The 21782-nt window shown below is 35.5% G+C and overlaps 1 protein-coding gene across 1 annotated transcript in view; it reads right to left on the bottom strand.

Annotated features, from left to right (window-relative positions):
- CNTN5 (contactin 5) overlaps nucleotides 1-21782 on the bottom strand; it is a gene marked incomplete at its 5' end in the record, with an annotated part of 450105 nt that overhangs the window by 53804 nt on the left and 374519 nt on the right. Inside the window, 2 exons of the mRNA XM_036323984.1 lie at nucleotides 1053-1123; nucleotides 12700-12849. Of these exons, the coding sequence (XP_036179877.1) occupies nucleotides 1053-1123; nucleotides 12700-12849 (221 nt within the window). The remainder of the gene's footprint in view (nucleotides 1-1052; nucleotides 1124-12699; nucleotides 12850-21782) is intronic.

Below are 21782 nucleotides of genomic sequence, written 5' to 3' on the forward strand. Positions count from 1 at the left end.
TGTGAGAAATAAATTCCTGTCATTTATAAGCCACCTGGTCTATACAATTTTTGTTCTAGCAGCCTGAGCTGACTTTGACACAAAAACTGTACAGGGAAGGCAATTCCATTTAGAGAAATTTGATCTCGGTGAAGTTCAGGTATTGGGAAGTTAATTCCTCTGCAGAAATCAAAACAAGACAAAATGTTTTATTGAAGAAGAGGGGAATGGACATAAGAGCAGGACAGAGTGTGCTCATGGAAAATTTCTTACTGGGAAAAGATGTTTTTCTATACATTTGATCATTGTCCCTAGAGTGTCAGGAATTTGTTTAGTTTTCTCCAGTAGACATTTTCATTTAGATTCCATTTTCATATTTTAAGGCATAGTTTTGTGAGCTACATTGCTATATTGAATAATAAGGTAATTTATCATCAAAAAATGAAAGTGGCTTCATGAAAAATAAATGCACCTCTCACACTTCTTTGATAAGGAACGGAGATCATATGGTGAGTGAGACAAAAGAACATAAGTTTTGTTATCCAAGTCCCCAATTCTACTACTTCTCAGAGAAAGTAGTTAAATTCTGCCTCAGTTTCATGATTTTTAACACAAGGAAAATGATCCCCACTAATAGGATTGTTGTATGGGATAAATGAGATAAGCAAGGCATTATGCCACAAAGTCAGTGGGGGGTCAGTTCCTTCCTCCCCACTAGTTTTAGACTCCAAATAAGTCAAGGGTGCTACTTAATCTTGAAATAATTAAATATTGAGCTAAGCCAGGCAGACATCTGAAGTAATATATGAGTTTTAATCAAACTTTACTATGAGATAGCCTGTTCACAGGAGGGCATTCCACAGACTTGGAGAAAAGTCAACTGGGGCTTGGTGTGAAAATGAGAAAGGATGATGCTGGCAATATCTATCTGAGCAATGCATGTTCAAAGTGTTCCTTCACCTAATTTAAACATGAATTATTAAGTCTCCCTGTACCAAGTACAGACACTAAATATGTAGCCGTATTTCCTAAGGACTCAACTAGTTCTGACATCCGAGTACAGGCTTTCTTACCTCCCAGGCAATGACTAACTCGTGCCTTCTTCCACTTCTTCCACTTACGTTGGTGGGTGCTGTCTTTGGAACTGTGGATAAAATGGGCAGAGAGCAAGTGATAAATACATGTGTAATTTAAGTGTCTTTATAGTAAGAACACATCATTAGGTTGGGTAAAATCCTGATATAAATAAATCAAAGTTTGTTCGAAGTTACTGGTGATATTCAGTATTAAAACAAGATGTTTGTGACAGATACCCTACTTTCAAATCTATGAGTGATACGTGTTTTTCTTGGCCACATACCACATCCCCAAACCAGTCTTCTTGTGCATGCTATGAGAGAGTAAGGTCTAAATTATAATTAACTTTATAGATAAGGACATCTACTAATGGTTAGTTTTTGTCCTACAAAATTTCTATTTCTCCTTCTTTCTAGGGATGTGGCTCTTTTCTGTGGTTTCAGGGCTTGCAGACTCCCTGGAAAACCCACAGGCTGACATTAGCATTATTGCTTTATGAAAGCCCCCTAAAGAGCTCTTAGCAACACTTCCATGGATTGAAAATTTATTTAAACAAATAAACATTAAAAAATAAAACTAAAGAATGAATCTCTCTGCAAACTGCAAAATATATAAGCATCCTGTGAAACTTTTTCAAATAAATATTAAAAGAATAAATGTGTCAAAGGAATTAATTTCCCCTTCACCACACCAAACCACAAAATCTGCAGCTGAAAGGAAACATTTTCAAATGAAGAACTGTTAAATGAAGAGAACTATTAAAAGAAATCATTTTCCAGCCTATGAGCCTGCAGGAGCAATTTTACACTTCAGCGTTGGATTTATATCTCAGAATATAGTTTTTAAACACCATTGATATACTCATAAACAATAAATTCACTCCCATATATTACATGCCTCTATGAAAGGCAATTAATTACTGGTAGATACTCACACAGCATTTTATATACCAGAAAAAAATTATGTAGAATTTATATTCTACTAGAAATAAATAAAAAATAAACATTCTCCTTGGGTAAGAGAGGTAGAAAAGAAAAGTCTGTGAATATATAATTGGCTCCACTGAAACAAATAAACTACATTTGCTAGGGTCCCAACTTCAGTGTCCTTGGACACTTTGCTCCATGAACTAGTTCTTCTTTTGCTTGTGCACATGTAGAAGTCTACACACAACAGCAGCTACCTATCATTCTTTTCTCACAGTTACATGTATACTAAAGATTATTCGCCCTGGCCGGGTTGCTCAGTTGGTTGGAGTGTCATCACATACACCAAAAGGTTGTGTGCTCAATTCCGCATTAGGGTACATACCCAAACTGCTTGCTTGATCCCCAGGAGGGGTGCATATTGGAGGCAATGATTGATGTTTCTTTCTCACATTGATGTTTCTGTCTCTCTTTATTCCTCTCTCTCTCAAATCAATTTAAAAAAAGATATCTTCAGGTGAGAATTAAAAAAACTTACTTATGTATGGAGTTCACTCTCATAAATTTCCTCAGAATTACATGAAATTGGATACCTCTTTATCTTTCATTCAAGAAGTCACAAGAAATTCAACTAAGAAAAAAAATGACAGTGTTATAGCAATAACTGAATATGTCCAATTTATACGAACAATGAGCAAATCATTTTATGTGAGTTTTTGGTAATAGTCATGGTTATTGTTACATATAATAGCTATGACCTTAACACCATGTCCCAAAACCAGTGTTATATAGGACTAATTCTAAATTCCTTTCCTAGTGTATAGTATGAGTAAGGCACACAAGAAGGGAGCTGGTTTAATTGTATTCCCTCAGTGGCTAAAATCTCAGAGTTCTGAATATTGTAACTATTAATACATGGTCAAATAAATAGTAAAAGCAAGATAATTTGTTAACATTATGCCATTATGGCTTGTCTTAGTAGCACTTGTTTGTTTTTTTAAAAAGTGTACTCTGCACCCCCATTATATGTTTCACATTAATCTCTGACAACTAATAGCCAAATAACATTACAGGTCATATCTACCAGAGGCACACACATTGTCATTTACATTGAAATAGTTAAGTTTATACCTCAAAGTTAGGACTTTATCCTCTTTTTTGAGGACACCATCCTGAATTTTGGATCATGATTTTGTGGAAAGACTAGGCATTGAAGATCCTTTCCTATTTTATTGTGACCTCAAACATCATCTAAAAAGAGGATGCATGGAACCTCTAGAATAGAGTTATAAAGTACCACAGTCAATTAATGCATTTATTTAAAAAAATTAGATTTCTCAAGAGTGTTAATAAAAATAAAAAGAAAGTGGTAAAAAATTTGGTGAAAATTTTCACTTTGAGCAACCAAGAAAGGGAAGGAATACTTTCTTTGATTTGTTTCTTTGGGTAATTTCTATGTTGATTATACATAAATAATCCAGATTGCATAAAATTTCTCTCATTATTTGAAATCAGCCTTTGAGGTTTTCTTACGGCTACTAATTTCTTTTCAAGAGAAGATATCCCATATTTAATTTAATGTAAAAAAAAAATAAGATCCTCTCTCACACTACCTGCAATTTTAATATCTAACACAAATAACACAAAAGGCACTATAGGCCATTTGTGTTTTAGAGACCTAGGTGTATAAAAACCAACTATTTTTAAATAAAAAAAATGTTTAGTAGATATAATAGAAACTACTAATAGAAAACTTAAAGCTTTAAAGAAATGAAAACAACCAAAGTGTCCATCGATTGATGATTAGATAAAGGCAATATGGTATGTGTGTACATATATACAGGGGTGGGCAAAAGTAGGTTTAGCATTTACCATATAAAAAATTATCCAATTAATAAATAATAATGCAAGAATAAACTCTGTTTCGCATACTCACAACTGTAAACCTACTTTTGCCAAACCCTGTATAGTATGAAATATTACTCAGTCATAAAAAAGAAAATCTTGCCACTGGTGGCAACATGGCTGCTCCTTGAGAGGATTATAATAAGTAAAATAAGTTAAACAGAAAAAGACAGACACTTATATGTGGAATATGAAGAAACCAAGAATGGATTGGTGGTTGCCAGAGGTGGGGTATGGTGGGTACAAAATGGATGAAAATGGTCAGAAGGTACAAACTTCCAGTTGTAAGATAAATAAGTCACGGAGATGTAATGTGCAGCATGCAGACTGTAGTTAACAATATTTTATTGTATATTTGAAAGTTGCTAAGAGAGTAGATCTTAAAAGTTCTCACCTCACGAAAAACCTTTTTTACTATGTGAGATGATGGACGTTAACTAAACTTATTGTGGTAATAATTTCACAATATATACATATATCAAACCATGCTGTACACCTTCAATATGTTATAGGTTAATTACATATCAGTAAAACTGTAAAAACAATATATTTTAATTGCATAAATTTTATGCAATAGGGATTATTTATGTATAATCAACATAGAAAAAGAAAACAAGGCTTTAATAGCTGCATCTCAGGAATTATATTTTCTTGTCAGGATCACATTGTGTGAAATGGGTATTCTAATTTTAATTGGCTTAAATTTCCTAATTACATGCAGATGCACAGTAGAACCCAGGCTCATTCATTTTCAAGTCGGTAGCACACAGTTATTTCTGCCATCAATGCTTTGAAATCCACTAATTTTAATTATATCCTTTTATTTATAAAACAACATATTCATGATATATACAAATTTGATTTAATCTTTTAGAGCCCTTCTGCTGTAAAAGTTCTATAATTCTTGTTAGAAATAAAAAATGAATATAATCAAACATCGAATAAATGCTTTGATTGAGTTCAGAGAAATACATATATACTTAAAAACCAAATATATTTTAATGTACTTACTGAGAACCAGATTTAAAATTAAGCAGCTGAATGCGTTTGCCCCTCAGTTATATACTGATAAATGTCCTGAGTTTATTGTCTTAGAGAATCAAGTTTATATTCATGGATAACAGACTAAATTCTGATTCTCCTGAATTTTGTTCTAAGCAACGCTCTTTCAAGAACAGCTAATGTAATTAATATTTTTCCCACAAGCTGGAAATGCTTAGCTGTCTTAGTGCCTTCTCTGGTATGCTGAAAATCATACTCTTGTTTCTTTTCACCATATACATTGGACATACTGCACACTCAGAGTGATAACATATAGTATGCTACCTTAGTTTCAGCAGGCATGAATTTAAGCATGAGTCTCAAAGAACTTTAAGTATAATATTTTAGCAAAGTCAGTCACACTAACAACATGCTTTAATTAACCTTCAATTTAAATTAATTAATTAACAAAACAAAAGAAGGCAGGATGAAATAATTTGCCAATCTCTCTACTTTCCTTAAATAACTTGCAATATCTACTACAGTAGATGTTTACATGGCTTATTATACAAGGGTGGGCAATAGTAAGGACTACAGTTGTGAGTGACATTCTTTTGAGTTAATAAAGCTATTGTAATAATCCTAACCTGCATGCCTTTTGCCATACAAACAACTATAAACTTACTTTTGTCCATACAGCTTCATTAGAGACCTGAGGAGGTGATGAAAATTAGGAGCTTAATGCCAATCCAGTGAATGGTTTGGAAAGTTACAGACGAATGGAAAGAAAGAAAGGAGGTTGTTTATACAGTAAATGTGGGAGTCAAGAGGGAAACTTAAAAGCATCTTCCCTACATGGATTGAAGTACATGGCACATCAATATTTCAGTTAACTGATTATCATTTAAGCTCACTTTATAGGAAGAGTTAAATTCAAAATTCCCAAGATAAAATATACCAGCGTTGTTTCCTAAGGATTTCAAATAAAGCTTTCATTCCTATCAATAGGCTAGAGAAGGCGGTATGCACAAATCGTAAGATGTTCGTGTGGAAATGAGAAAGCTCTGGCCTGAATCCCACTTCCATTTTGGCAGGTTGGGTGGAAATATTTCTTAACCTCTTTGTCCTTTGGTTCCCTCATGGAGATAATATTACCTATATTTCAAGGTTATTTTCATCATTATTTATCAAAATGTCTGGAACTATAATTGATACAGTTTACCTAATGCTATTATCCAGTTAGATTTGAAAAAGAAAGTAGTGAAGTCTTCTATGGTCAGCACTTAAAGTTCAACATGAGTCTATTTACATAAGACCTTGAAATAGAGTATCCTTTTGGAAATCTGTATAATATGGTTCTGCTAGTTCCATGGAAACTGTGCTTTCAATTTTGGCTAAGGTTGTTTTAATTTGGAAATATAGGCAATATCCATTTTTGGTTTGCAAAAGAGATTGTTAGGATATTTTAAGAAATGTATGATTTCTCTCATTTCTGAACCTTCTCATGCCTGGCAATAGTCAAGAGCCACGGAGGCGAGTACATGCAATAAATGCTGTTTGCCTCAACTCTTATTCTGAACTTTGTTTATATGGGTCCACAAGGAAGTAGAAGCAGAGGATGGGTAAAATAATCTTTGAATGAGATTTGTTGACCCATGTGGTCAGAAGAGGATGAGGAGAAAGAAGGGAGTGGAGAGGGAGACAACTTGGAAGACACCATCTGGGTTAGAATTCCAGCTCTGTCACTTACTTAGTTTTTAAAACTCTAGAAATGTGTTTTCTGATCTGTAAAATGAGGATAAACACTCATGGCTTTAGAGAGTTAATATGAGAATTAAATGACATAATGAAGGGCAAGTGCTTAGCACTGGGCCTGAAACATGGTTTGTGATTTAGAATGGTGTATCGTATTATGGGGACTAGATAGTTAGAAAAAGTCTAACTTGAGTGTTTCACATTTATTCCTGGGTTGATAACCTCTCATTATCCATTTATCTTTCACGCTTAAATTTTCTACTTTTCTTTCATCGTATTGTTATTTATCAGTAAAATAAATGTCTGACAATTAGGTTTCTTTTAGAAAAGCATTTGTTGAAGGGTTCCCATCTTTGCTTACAAAGTGCCTATGAAACTGAAAGTTCTGCTTCTTGTATACATTTTGAAGAAAAGACTTGCCTGGACAAAAGTGGTTACATGATTTAAACTATTCTCTGTTAGATGAGCCGTGCTGTTTTCTTCTCTTTTCCTAATTACTGAGATCTGGTCTTAGAGGTCTGTTGCTTGACATGATTTTTGCCTTCTTTTAATGTTACTAAGAACCATTTCTTTTATTTAATATAATTAAATTGCTCATCAGGTTGAAGAAAGTTGTACTGCTCATTAATAGTATTTTATTTCAGGATTTCCCAATTACTTCAGCTGCATGCTTGATATTTTCTATATTTTTTTTCTTAGAAACATAGCTTGGAGAGACCTTTAAAAACCCCAAAGCCTATGCCTTTTCTCTGTACACATAAGTGCCTGACAACTATAGTTTTAATTTCCTCCTATAAATAATTCTGCCTGAGTCCTATTTGGTCTACCCTTCAAAGTCCAATTAAGTGCCATTTACAAGGCAAATACACATACCCCGAGAGAAAAGGAATCTAACCCTATCTCATATTACAATAGTATTTTACTGTGTTCCTTCTATAATATTTGAGCTCCAATAAATTTCCTAAGTAGTTATCATGGACAAGAACTGTGAAGATACAATTATGAACAAAGCAAGGTCCTTGCAGAAAGAAGGAGATAATGTATAACCCTGAAGAAATTATAGTAGGAAGTTAAATGAGTCTTTTCTGGACTTGGGACGAGTCACACGTAACCTTGGATGTTAAAGTGAGGTGGGCTGGATGAAACCATTGAATTCCTAAGAAATAGAGAAACAAAATTTCATGGCCCTTTCCCATTACCCCTCCAGATTTTAGCACAAGGAATGTTTTGGAAGAAGGTCGTCAGTACAGCAGATGGATGTGCTGTGGTATCTCCTTGCACCCCCAGCTGTCAATAGAAGAGAAGTCGGAGTGCCTATTCTCCCTCAAGCTAAGTAAGAAGAGGAGCAAAATAACTGCTACAGAGTACAGATGCTTATTACTCCTCACACTGGCTGATGCCATGAGGTTCAAGATTTTGTAATGATGGCCCAGCCCCACACGATGTTACCAGAGCAGCGAGCAAATTAATTCTTGAGAATACTGTGTGTTTCTAGAATTTGGCAGCACAGGAATGGGCAATCATTACTGTGGGCCAAGTGGACAATATGGAGATGGATTGAGTAGGCTTGTTGGGCTCACACAATAGGACTGCCTGGTAGGCGATGGGAGAGTCTCCAAAGGACCCAATGCACCTTCTGAGGGAGAAAAGCATCATGTGGACAAATCCCATCACATGGAGCACTCAACACCCAAGAGAGAACCACACATTTTACCATCTAAGTAGTTTTTCCTAGTCTTTTGTCTGATTTGAGAAGTGTGCAGAGCAGCGATTGGAAGGGGGGAGAAGGAAGTGGAAAGAAGGAAAGAAAGACATATAAATACCTTTGGGTCAAGCCTGTGCTGGGATGGAAGGAAGAAAACATGGAATTGGAAGTCAGTTTTTATGTCAATCAAAATTAAAAATTTATAATCTGAGAATGAGACTACACTAGTACCTAAACACACCGTGGATATATTTGTGGCTGAAGCCAGAAATCAGAAGGAGCATATTGGAGAGCAGTGGGAGAGAAAAAGGAAACTATCTTATGTTTAAACTCTACAGAGTTCAGGCTGTTTAGTAAACCAGTTACATAACAGTGATATAATGCAGACAGTGCTAAGGCTTGGAATGATGTTCATCTGTCTGCCTACTTGATATTCATATTCATATGGTTGAAAAAATAATCTCTTAAACGGAGAAAAATATTTTTTCCTTTTGTGGCCATAAGTATGTATGTGACATTTTCCATTTTACTTTGAAAAGAGAATTTTCAGGGGAGAAAACAATGTACTAAGCAACTTTGCAAACTATTTTAATGTGGAACAAACTTTTTAAGCATGGTGTTTCCATGTGACAGTTCTTTTTCTCTGCACCTTTTGTCTTTTTTAAAAAATTATTTATTGCTGAGCATATTACAGATGCTCCCTCCTGTCCCCCTATTGCCCTCCTCGACCAGGTTCCCATCTTATCTTATCTATGCTATCAGAACCAAAGAAAGTGTCTATATGTTGAGACAACATCACTCCTCCTTATAGACTGAAACTTGCCTAGGTAAGAGTCAGAGAATGCACCATACCCTGAAGGTTATAACTCCCAGCCATTCAGGTGGGTTGAGGAGCAGGGCCTGAGGGCATGAAGCCTGCAGCAGAGACTGCTCAGTGGGAGAACATTTTGGAGGAGCCAGCGGCAAGCCAAGAGACTGGATGGCCCTAACCATATTGACCAACATATGTTTAACCTGAAAATGCTTCTTCAGTATGATAAAAAGCAGCTCTTGCATGGTTACCGTAGTTTAAATTTCCACATAATAAAGTAATAACACAATAAAAATCAATGATAATAATAATAATAAGTGGCTAAGAGTAGGCATTTATCATGTACCAGGTATTATGCTAAGCTCTTTACAGGCACTATCTTATTCAATACAATGATCCAAAGCAGTAAGTAGTACTATTATCCCCATTTAATAACTGAGAAAATTGAGCCTCAAAACTATTTGTGTATCTTACCAAGTTTACTGCTAGCAAGTGGGCGAGAAGAATATTAATTTAGACCTGCCTATCTCTAAAACTCAGAATCTTAATCCAGATATATAAAATTAGTCATAATTTGAAGTAAAGAAAACTGCAAATATTGAGATATATGCCAAGGGCTTTGATACTAACAAGTTTACACTATTTCGTAAATTACAGAGGTAAACCATATTGTTACCTCTATCCTTCACCTTTTCATTTATTTCTCAACAATTATGTTATAAATACATAACTCATAGAATATTACAGTTTAATTAAATGAGAGAATTGCTGTACTGCATTCACTTTTGCATATATTTTTTTTTCATTTCTACCATAGCATATACTTCAAATCCATATCCTAAAAATGTGTTTCCCTCCTGAGTGTCATCTTTTTAAATAATAGAGAAAGCATTTCCATTATGCAACCCAAATATATATATATATATATATATATATATATATATATATATACTGTTTTGATGATGTAACACATTTCTAAAATAAAATACAGGGGTATCTCTATCTATCTAAAACTTGTAATAAAATTTTACTATAGATAAACATAAATGTACAATAAGTAAAACATATTTTTATTACTATTTTGACATCTTAATAATAAAAAGTCAAACTAAATCAATTTACTTTATATTTATTTACTACTAACAGTGTTTTGATGACTAGAAAATTCAAAATATATCTTAGAGGAAATTGCAAAATAATTAACTTTTTGGTGTGTGGGAAAGGAGTAATTCTAAGGCAAAAATGCTTTACTAAAGCTGCTTTGGTATTTAGAATATTCTAGTAAATAAGAGAATTTTATAAGGACATAAAAGTTTCAATTCCATATCCTGAATGTGAAACCTTTTCTCTTCTAAGCAGCTCCATTGATTTTCAAAGTTTACTTGGTCTATTAGAGCAGGGTCATCTTTTGAAATACAGGACAATACAGGACATATACTTAATAGAGGCAGAGTGAGCGACTGGAGAGAACATCTCAGGATATTGGTGTCTCTTTTAATCTGTGCTGTCTGACGAGACAGGCACAAAACTCAACACTTGGTTCAACACCATTAGTAGCTCTAACCCTGTGTTGCACCAAAGCACAGGAAACGTAAAGTAGGCGGTACAAGCCTTCTTCAACTCGCTTTCAAAGGAGAGCGTTTCATGCATTTTTCATGCTATTTCTCTTCTCTTCCATAAGATTTTAATGGACTAAAGTATGTCATGTATATAGAACTCGATAAAATGGAGAGACAGGGGCTGTATAATTGAGGTAGATGCAGAAACAGTCAAGGGAGAAATCTTTTAAAATGCATCACCTGAATACATTTGAGCTGGGAAAGTAAGTGCTTTTTACTAAAATTCTTTTTAATAGCACAAGGAGATTTATGCTATAAAAAAAAATCTAAAAGGATTATTCCTCCCAAACAGATTATTTATTTTCAAAATGAATATTTATAAAGAGCCACTGAATTAGGCAGTAATCTTTGCCTTTGTTTAAACACAATTAACTATATGCAAAATAAGGCAGAGCTTTTTAGAAAATATGTATGCATAAGTACTAATATTGGCAGTTATTTCAATATCTGCACAGAGAGTACATAAAATGAGGAGCGACTAAACTGTTACACTCTTAATTAATGAGCACCTGTACACAATGAAAGCATGACTGATTTTATGAATGCATGAAAATCCAACCAGGCAATTAATGTTCAGTTAAACTCACACTATTGAAAAAGTAGCAAATAAAACAACTTGTAATAGGCAAATCATAGACACAGAAAAGTTGAATTTTCTGTGAATGAATCATTTCCAACATATTTAGACTACTTTATCTTGTACTTTCTTGGTTACTTAAATTTTACATGGAAAGAATTGGAATATCTTTTGTAAGATTATTCACACTTCATGCAATAAGTTGAAGATTTGAGATTTTTTTTTCTTAAAAACAGCAACAACAAAAACAAGTGTGTTTTAGAGAAACACTTTTTTTAAAGAACCAGACCTAGTGTGTTTTAGAGAAAGAATCAACTCTTTTGATAGATTAGTTATTATAAACTTTATTAAATTTATAAAAAGTCACAAATCAAATTTTTGGTCCAATTCTGTAACTATAATACAAAATAGTCACATTTAATTATTAGTTTTCTATGTAAATGTGTCTCTGACCTAGGTACTGGTGTACTTAGGGACATATAAAAGAATAAAAAAATATTCCCTTTTAATCTTTCAACAAAGACGCATGAGCACTAGTGCCTGACACTACGTGGTGATAGAGATAGAACAGTGAACAAATAAAACAAAAGCCCCATTCTCAGTGCACTTATATTCTTTTTAAAAATATATTTTTATTGATTTTAGAGAGATAGGAAGGGAGAGGAAGAGGGAGATAGAAACATCAATGATGAGAGAGAATCATGGATCAGCTGCCTCCTGCATGCCACCCACTGGGGATCAAGCTGCAACCTGAGCATGTGTCCTGACTGGGAATTGAACTGTGAGCTGCTGATTCATGGGTTGACACTCAACCACTGAGCCATACCAGCTGGATGACTTATATTCTAATGATTTTTGAGATTCATATGTTATCATTGAGTTCAAAGTCATTAAATTTTGTTTTTTTCCCCCTCTGTGTATCTGCAATCTACCCCCTTCATTTATCTATTGTCTTCATATTGTTCTCATCAATATTATTGACATTTGTGTTTACCTAAGCTAGTGCCTTACTAGATATTTTTATATCCAATTTTATAGGGACATAAAAGATTAATCTTTTTTTAAAAAATGTATTTTTATTGATTTCAGAAAAGAAGAGAAAGGGAGAGAGAGATAGAAGCATCAATGATAAGAGAGACTCATTGATCAACTGCCTCTGCACACCCACTACTGGGGATCAAGCCTGCAAGCCAGGCATGTGCCCTAACCTGGAATTGAACCATGACCTCCTACGTTAACCCAAATGTTTTTATGAGGCCTAGGTAAATGAATCCGGAAAGATTATACTAAAGCAAGCAATCATGGTTAATTCAGCTTGCTGTCAAAGTGATTAGAGGCATAACAAATGGAATTCTCACTCTTACCTGCTTCATTGGTGCGGATCATTCGAGACGGGGTGCTTGGATCTCCAGTCCCAATTGGATTGGTGGCAACCACTCTAAATTCATATTCCACCCAGGGGTTCAAGTCCACCGCCATGGCTGACTCCATGTCCCCTGTTATGATTTCTGGGACTATGGAGAGACAGAGGTTTCATGTCATTAGGAGATTTCATGTCATTAGGAGGACTGGAAAATGGTCACAACTAGCAATCAAGGGTACCACAGGCCCTGACAGGATCCGCAGGCTGATGCCTACTTCCTCATCACACATGGCCATGGTGTCACCTCTGGTCTCATTAGTCAAATCAAAATCAATCTTCAGGAAGTAAGCACTTGTTGTAGTTATTTAGAATTCTTTCTACCTCATCGTTATACATGAATTGCCATACTATAACTTGCCATTATCTGTACTAAAAATCATTGTGCCAATCCCTCAGTCCCAGAGAAGACACCCAGTGATATAATTTAAGCAAACAGTTCTTCAATTTCTAGGGAAACTTCTTGAGCAGTTTGTCTCTTCCAGTTCTGGCAAACATGCTTAGCCACTTGGCAGTTCCAAGCAGCAGATTAACAACACACCTTTCCAATTTAAAAACTCCAGTTTGTAGGAGCTAAGGGGAACCTCTGAACTCTTCTTGGAGTGACTTTTGTACTAAATTTTGATTTTATTAAAGTACTAGAGGCTTGGTGCATGAAATTCATGCATGGGGGAGGAAGGGGAGGAGGGGTCCCTCAGCCCGGCCTGCACCCTCTCCAATCCAGGACCCCTTGGGGGATGTCCAATTGCCTCTCACAATCTGACTCCTAACCACTTGCCTGCCTGCCTGATTGCTCCTAACTGCTCCCCCGCTGGCCTGATCTCCCCTAACCACTTCTGCCTCGCCTGCACCCAGGACCCAGGATTCCCTCCTCCAGCTGGTCGCAGGCACCTGGACCTGGGCTTTCCTCCCTCAGGCCAGCCACAGGTACCCAGGACCCAGGCTGGCTTTGCCTGGGCTGGCCACAGTAGCAAGGGACTGTGGGGCGTGCGGCTTGTCCCTCTCCCAGGCTGCAGCCTGGCTGGTCCCCATTCCTCTCTTGCAAGCTCATTTGTGCCTGGCTGATCCCCATTTCTCTCTCCCCAGAGTTGAGTATCTGAGCTGTTATGGCATGATGGCGTGAGGGCATGATGGCCATTTGCATATTAGCTCTTTATTATATAGGATAAGATTGTTTGTCAATATAGTTACCACATAGTAAAATTTCTTACATCATATGTATGCTTTATTTGAGACTGCCTTTCTTGTTCACACATCTCTGCTGTCTAGGAAATATTTCTGGAAGAACATTTATTACAGGGGTGAAAATGGGGAGAGCAAAGGATCACCCTTAGGATTTGCAAAGATCCCCTGGATTTGTATCCTGTCCTGGGTTTCTGTTTAATCATGGATGGGAGGGGCTGGGGAGCTCTTGATTTGATGACTCAGTGCAGTTTTCGCTATGACAAGGTGGAATTAAATGCATTTGGATTTCTCACGAAAATCTCTTTTGAAATGCATCAGGAGAATTTTACCAAATAATCAGCTCTGTGAAAGGTGAAGGCCGGAGTATAGGCAGTGTGGTTTGCCTGACAGATTTCACAGCCCTTGCACAGCTGATTTTTTAAAGCAGGGAAATGAAGACCTGGAAAAAAGTCTGTCACCTCTGCACTGGAAACTGAACAATAAATATCCCTGGAGTCAAAAAGATGTGGGGAGGGAGGAGTGGGGCGATGAAAAGCCACTGTTCAGTCCATAGCTTGCTGAACTGCTGAGCTGTGCCTGCCAAACATAAAGGTGGGAAGGAGAGATCCCCAGACACTCAGCCTTCCCCAACCCCTAGCCTACCCTGTATTGCCAATACTTGCCTTGGGTCCACAAGGACTCACCTCACTGTTTCATGTATTTCAGTTTATGTCAGTCTCATCAAGCAACTCTAGACCTCTAGGTCATCTCTCATCTTTTTTACTGGAATCCCCATAGAATTCTGCTCATTTGCTTTTCTGTCCCAGTTACCATCTTTCTTTAGTCTTTGAAAATCCTTTTGGTTTTACCGTTGGAATTCACAATCCATCATTAGCAAAATTCCCTGTATACTCATTCTTTCCTCTGAACATTCTTCCAACTGTTTAATAGGAGCCCGAATCCCCTCTGAGGACACTTACTGCTTCTCTAGGGGTGGCCATCTTAATTTACCGTAAAGAATAATCAGTCCATCTCAGTTGTGTCTCTCTCTCCTCCCTACCACCAACCAAATGTCTCTAATAGATTTTTTCCCACCAACATAATAAGTATGCAGGTGTCTTTCCCACCAAACCAAACCAAACCCAAAGAAACAAAATTCTCTCAAAATTTCTTATCCTTCCATCCTTCATTCAGTTTCTATGCTTCTTTTATAGCAAAACTTCTTGAGGGTTGTTTGTGCTCTTACTTGCTGTCACTGATTAGTTTTCTTCCATTCTCTCTTGAGCCCACTCCAATAAGTCTCTTATTCCTTGCATTCCATCTTAACTGATCCTGTCCAAATTACCAATGGTCTCTGCTACTAAAACCCTATGGTAAGATCTCTCTTCCTCATTTTCCTTGACCTAGCATCATCCCTTGACACAGTTGATAATTCTGTTTGAAATATTTTTCAAAATTTAACTTTTGTTTTTCTCCTACCGGACATCTTTATCTGTCTCAGTTGCTGGGTTCTTTTCCTCTTCCAGATGCATTCCAGTTCTAGGAGCTCTTTCCCATTTCCTTACTCCATGGTGATCTAATCCACTCTCAGGGTTTTAAATACCCTCTGTATGCTGATGCCTCTAAAATTTTCAGCAATGAACCTCCTCCCTAAACTCCAGGTTGATATGTTCAATTGGTTATTAGATATTTCTACTTGGATAAGGCTTTCAACCTGAAGTTCCCCTACTTACTTCTGGAGTATTCCTTATTTAGTATATGATGATTACATTCTTATAGATTTTGTAGCCAAAATATTGGGGTTGTCCTGAATTCCTTTCTTTTCCCCCTGTCCCACTCCACCCATAAGCAAATTATGACATTTCTGACTGTGAAATATATTGATTTTTCCATTTCCTTTTGCAGCAGAACTCTTTAAAAGAGTTGCCCATATTAATTTCTCTTCCATTATCTCTTGCATCCATTTTTGTGAGACTTGAGTCTTTACTGTTGTACTAAAACTGCTGTCGTCAAAGTCACCAATGATCTCCATGGTCAATCCTCAGGCCTCATATTGATACGTCATCAGCATTTGACATAGTTGATTACATTCCCCTCATTGATATACTTCATTCTTTTGTCTTCCAGTATATCACATGGTCTTGGTTTTCCCTATAATTAAATTGTTACTTTCCCTCTGTATTCTTTGGTTGGTTGTTCTTCTCCACAACTTCTTACTATTGAAATGCTCTAGCCTTCCATTTTTATAACCTATTTTAAACTTATATCCTTGGAGATAACATGCAGTCTCATGATTTTAAATGTAATTTATATACCAATAATTTCCCAATTTTTATCTTTATTTTAAGTCTCTCCCTTAAAATCCAGGCTCATTTATACAAGCTGGGGCAAAAGTAAGTTTACAGTTTTTCATATGGAAAATATAATTAATAAATAATAATAATACAAGAATAAACTCTGTTTGCCGCACCTTGTACAATTACCTATTTGATACCCTTAGAGCTCCCATCTCCAAATATAGTCACAATAGGAGGTTAGGGCTTCAACATTTGAATATTTGTGGGGAAGGGGAACTCAATATAGTCCATAGCAGGCAGGTTGAAATTGGTTTATTCATACATTTTTAAATAATTTTTTAAACTTTTCAATTATAGTTGACATACAATATTATATTAGTTTCAGGTGTACAACATAGTAGTTAGACACTTATATAACTTATGAAGTCATCACTCTGATTAGCACCGATCTGACACCATACATATTCATTACAATATTATTGACTATATATCCTAAGCTGTACTTTACATCCTTGTGATTATTTTTATAACTGACAATTTGTACATCTTAATCCCTTCCCCTTTTTCACCTATTCCCCTAACCCTCCATTCCATCTGGCAACCATCAAAATGTTCTCTGTATTTATGTGTTTATCTCTGTTTTATTTGTTCATTTATTTTTTATTTTTATATTCTGCATAGAGTTGAAATCACATGATATTTGTCTTTCTCGGTCTGACTTATTTCACTTAGCATAATGCCCTAGAGATCCCACCATGTAGTAACAAATGGCAAGATTTAATTCCTTTTTATGGTTGAATAATATTCGATTATATATATGTACCACATCTAATGTATCCACTCGTTTATTGATAGACACAGGTTGCTTTCATATCTTGGCTATTGTAAATAGTGATGCAGTAAACATAGGGGTGCATTTTTTTAAATTAGCATTTGAAGGTTTCTTAAAATAAACACCCAGAAGTGGAATTACTGAGTGATATGGTAGTTCTATTTTTCCTTTTTTGAGGATCCCCCATACCATACTGTTTTCCACAGTGGCTGCACTAATTTGCAATCCCAACAGTGCATGAGGGCTCCCTTTCCTTCACAGCCAGGTTGAAATTTAACATAGAGTGTTTGGGATAAGCCTCACTGAGAAGGTACACTTGAATAAACTTTTGAAGGAAATATAGGTTTAGCTATGCCAATATCTGGAGGGAAACATCCCAGGTTGAAGAAGTAAATAGTGCAAAGGCATTAGAAGCAGTATGTGCAGGAACATGAGATCAGTGAGTCAAGAACAGAGTGAGTTTTAGGGCTACCACAGTACTTTGGATTCTCTTTACAATACTATCTTTATTTTTTCCATTCATTAAGTTCTTTAATACTATATAATTTCCTTGTTTATTAGTTCTCTCTTTATTGTTTGTCCTCACCCATGAGAATACAATCTTCACAAGGATAGGTATTTTTGGTTTTGTTTTGTTCACTCATATATCCTAAGTGTCTAGAATACTAGCTGAAAGCTGCTTGATAAATTTTTATTGAATTCAGAATAAAAGGGGGATTCAAATAGTTGTGATAAAAATTGGAACAGTTTCTGTTTTAATTTTGATGTAATTATTCAGACTGTATGTTTAAAAGGAACTTTAATTTAAAATATAAAAATATCCTTCCTCCCAAAGCTACATGTATTTATATTTTCTTACCATATAGATTTTAAAGTTTCCTTCCCATATCCCACATCTTCTCCACCATCCTTAATTCTAATCTCTCTTTAAAAAGGAAAACAAAAATAAGATTTAGAAATCCAAAATTCATTGCTACTTGTAAGGGCTACAAAAAAGCATGAGTTGAAGTTATTAATATTTTTGATGAAATAATGTGCAATATAAAATAAATTAGAAACAAACTTTTAAGTCAAACTTAGGATTTTTTATTTCAAAAGCAATATTGTAGAGATTAAAGAAAATGGAGAATGTTCACCAAAGAAGGTATTTTTAAAGCCTGGCAGGTATCTATAATAATAAAAGGGTAATATGCTAATTAGAACAGATGTCCCTCCGGACAAAGCCGGGCCAGAGGGAAGCCAGCCTGGGTCCCGGTTGCCAGAGGGAAGCTGGTGCTGGCACCAGGGGAAGGAAGGCCTACTTTTGCATGAATGTCATGCATCAGGCCTCTAGTTATATTATAAAGATGTTCTTTCTGGAACAATGGGGATAAGACATTCTGCTTCATAGACAACACACAGCAACTAAAGACAGTGGAGGATCCCATATTGATTCAGGGAGAATCTTGTCAAAATGCCTTCTAGTAAAATAATTTCATCCAAGACTTTCATTAAATAATTATATGAAAACTAAATAAGCCTGTCTGGTTGACAAATGTAATCAACCAATCAATCAGTGGAAAACATCCAAGGACAGAAGATGTATCCACTGATAGAAGAACAGTAAATAACATATTTGAATTAACAGTGACAAATCAATTCTATGATTATAAGTGATTTGTTATTTCTAAACAGACATAGTTAAAAACTAGGTCAGCTGATACTGCTCAGTAATATGAAGAAGAAAGTTAGGTTTCCAAATCAAAAGCAATTTGTTTAACCAGGATAAGGGTCTGCAAGTGAAATTATTTTTTATCATTGTTTTCATACTCTCTTCAAAATGAGTAAATTAGTCCCATTCCCAGTCACCTGATGTGAGTCTGATTTGGGGGTAGGCAGTATTAATAAGTTAATTCCAGGTGCTCAGCTAGAAGGTCCAGGTGCAACTCATTACTTCATTTGTCAAAAATGAAGAACTCACTATTCTTTGTATTCATGTTGATGTATGAAGGAATCTTAAGTGCTTTTTAAATACTAGCTTATGAATTGCATTAACTTTATCAGAGTGTTCAAACCCATTTTTTTTCCCAATAGATATTTATGCCTTAGAGCTTATCTCTACTGAAATTGTTTTAGATGAGGGAGTGACTATGAAAACAAAAGGCCCACTGCTGATGTGGCTCTAGAGGGATTTCTTTCCCTGTCAGGAGCATGAAAGAAGTTGTGTCAGACTGTGCTAGGAGCTGGTAAAAGCAGACTACATTTAAAACAGCTACTTCAGAGCACACAAGCATTGAGGACTGATCCTTGGCAGGTTTGCCTGGAGGATGTCTTGCCTCTACCAGTAGCTCCAAGAGATGCTGAGTTTTAGAAAAATGAGTGGCCTCATTAGGTTAAGAGACACCCTGCTAGAGCCCTATTACTATCAAGGGCAAATAAAATCAATCATTTATAGAAATATATTTCTGAAAAAAATGTCTCTTTTCTTATATATTGCAATCACTGATTTTTTAATAAGTACTTGCTGAACAGAATTTTAAAAACTCCCAACTTAAAATGTTTCCAGCATCCAAATTATATTTGAAAGATAAAGATGTAACTTTATAGTAAGGACTTCTAAAACAAATAACCCCCAAACTAACATTTAGTTCAAATGCCTGAGCTTCCCCTAACATACAATTTCATTTGTCCATAGCTTGTGCCAAAATATTCAAAGTTTATATATATATATATATCCTATCTATCTTTCAAGCATCTATCAAACAACAAAAAGTAGAAACAGGTGAGCCAAGATGTTAGAAACCAAGGAATAACAGTATCTAGTAAACTATGGGTGTAGTAGGAGGAAGAATAGATGTCCTGGATTGGTATACCATGAGTTAAGGTCAGAGGGACCAGAACATGGGCATATGATGAGCAAGTAAATGTGTATTGCAATGTACCCACAAGGAAACATCCTCAAATAGTAAGTTGTATGGGCAGTGAGACAAGAGTGGGCAGGGAGCATGGCAGCAGGCAGGAGAATGGGTTTGTTGAGTGCATTCATAACACCACATCTGAAGGTGAATCCATTTCCTGGCTGCAGAACAAAAGACTTGGGCTGTCACACTGAGGATAATTTGGGAGCACTGGGGCAGAGGTTGTAAGAATTCTTGTGTAAACCTGTTCATGTGGCTTGAATTTGTGTCCTTTTCAGAGTTATCTACCAAACTTAGAGATTCCCCCAATTTCTTGGATCTGCAGAGGCATCACAGGGTTAAAATGAAGCTAGAAATGAGGCCAATATCCACAATTATATATATTACAAAATAAATATATGTACATGTATAGTACACAATAATGACGATCAAACTGAATTCTATAAATTAATATAGACACCTAATATCAAGAAAAACTTAAATTATATTTTGCAGGTAAATATATTTCCTCCCCCTGTAAATTGTAAATTTTTACATAAACATAAGTTTTTCTCAAATTTAATTTATTTAAGCAACAAAATGGAACACATCACTCCTATAACATTCTAGTTAATTGAGTTTTATGGTTACTGCACTCAAATACTTTATAAATTTTATATTTACTTCTAAACAGGCAAATTGATTTTATATTTAGGCAGTAAAACAAAATCACAAATCCCTACTCAGAAGGGACAACTGCATCTGAAGATTAGATTGTATAGACCAGTGGTTCTCTACCTGTTGGTCGCTACCCCTTTCACAGGGGTCGCCTAAGACCATCAGAAAACACATATATAATTACATATTGTTTTTGTGATTAATCACTATGCTTTAATTATGTTCAATTTGTAACAATGAAAATACAACCTGCATATCAGATATTTACATTATGATTCATAACAGTAGCAAAATTACAGTTATGAAGTAGCAACGAAAATAATTTTATGGTTGGGGGTCACCACAACATGAGGAACTGTATTAAAGGGTCGTGGCATTAGGAAGGTTGAGAACCACTGGTATAGACACTATACTTTTCAAATACCAATATGTTAAATAAGTTCCTAATAACTATCAGGAGAGTATGATGCTACATAGCTTTATAAATAGACACATTTGGAGAGATAGTAGAAGTTTAGTTGTAACATGGGATGGAATCCATCTGGGAAGAAATGATTTTTGAAATAATTAAAATATAATGCAAATATCTTAGAAGCAGGCATTAAAATTCTGCATTCTTTTAAATAATGTAATTTGATGTTAGATTTTCTTTTTGTGTGTGATTATAAAGAGGTAGCAAGGAACTGGAGTAGTGATCAGTGGTGATGACTTGAATCTTTACAATAAAATTTTATGGAATTTTATAGGACTTACACTAAAAGTAGCATACAAAAACTGGTGAAATAGGAATATAGTCTGTAGTTTAGTTAATAGCATTGCACCAATGCCAACTTTCTGATTTGATAATAGTGTTATTGTTATGTTATCCTGGGGGAACTCTGAGGGCTGTGTCCACAGGAAATCTGTGTTATTTTTGCAATTTTTATGTGAGTCTTAAGTTATTTCAATAAGTAAACAAAGAAACAAATATAAATGATTCCTCCCTGGGAATTGAGGAGAGAAAAAAAGCAAAGCAGATTTATTAAAAGAAGCAAACAATGGTTAATCTATAATAATAAAAGGGTAATATGCAAACCGACTGAATAGCATAATGACAGTCCGGATGACCATCTGGATGACCTCCTGGACGAAGCTGGGGCTGTGATGCCCTACACTTGCACGAATTTTGTGCATTGGGCCT

Source organism: Myotis myotis, unplaced genomic scaffold (assembly GCF_014108235.1).
Source record: "Myotis myotis isolate mMyoMyo1 unplaced genomic scaffold, mMyoMyo1.p scaffold_m19_p_10, whole genome shotgun sequence".
NCBI classification, from domain to species: Eukaryota; Metazoa; Chordata; class Mammalia; order Chiroptera; family Vespertilionidae; genus Myotis; species Myotis myotis.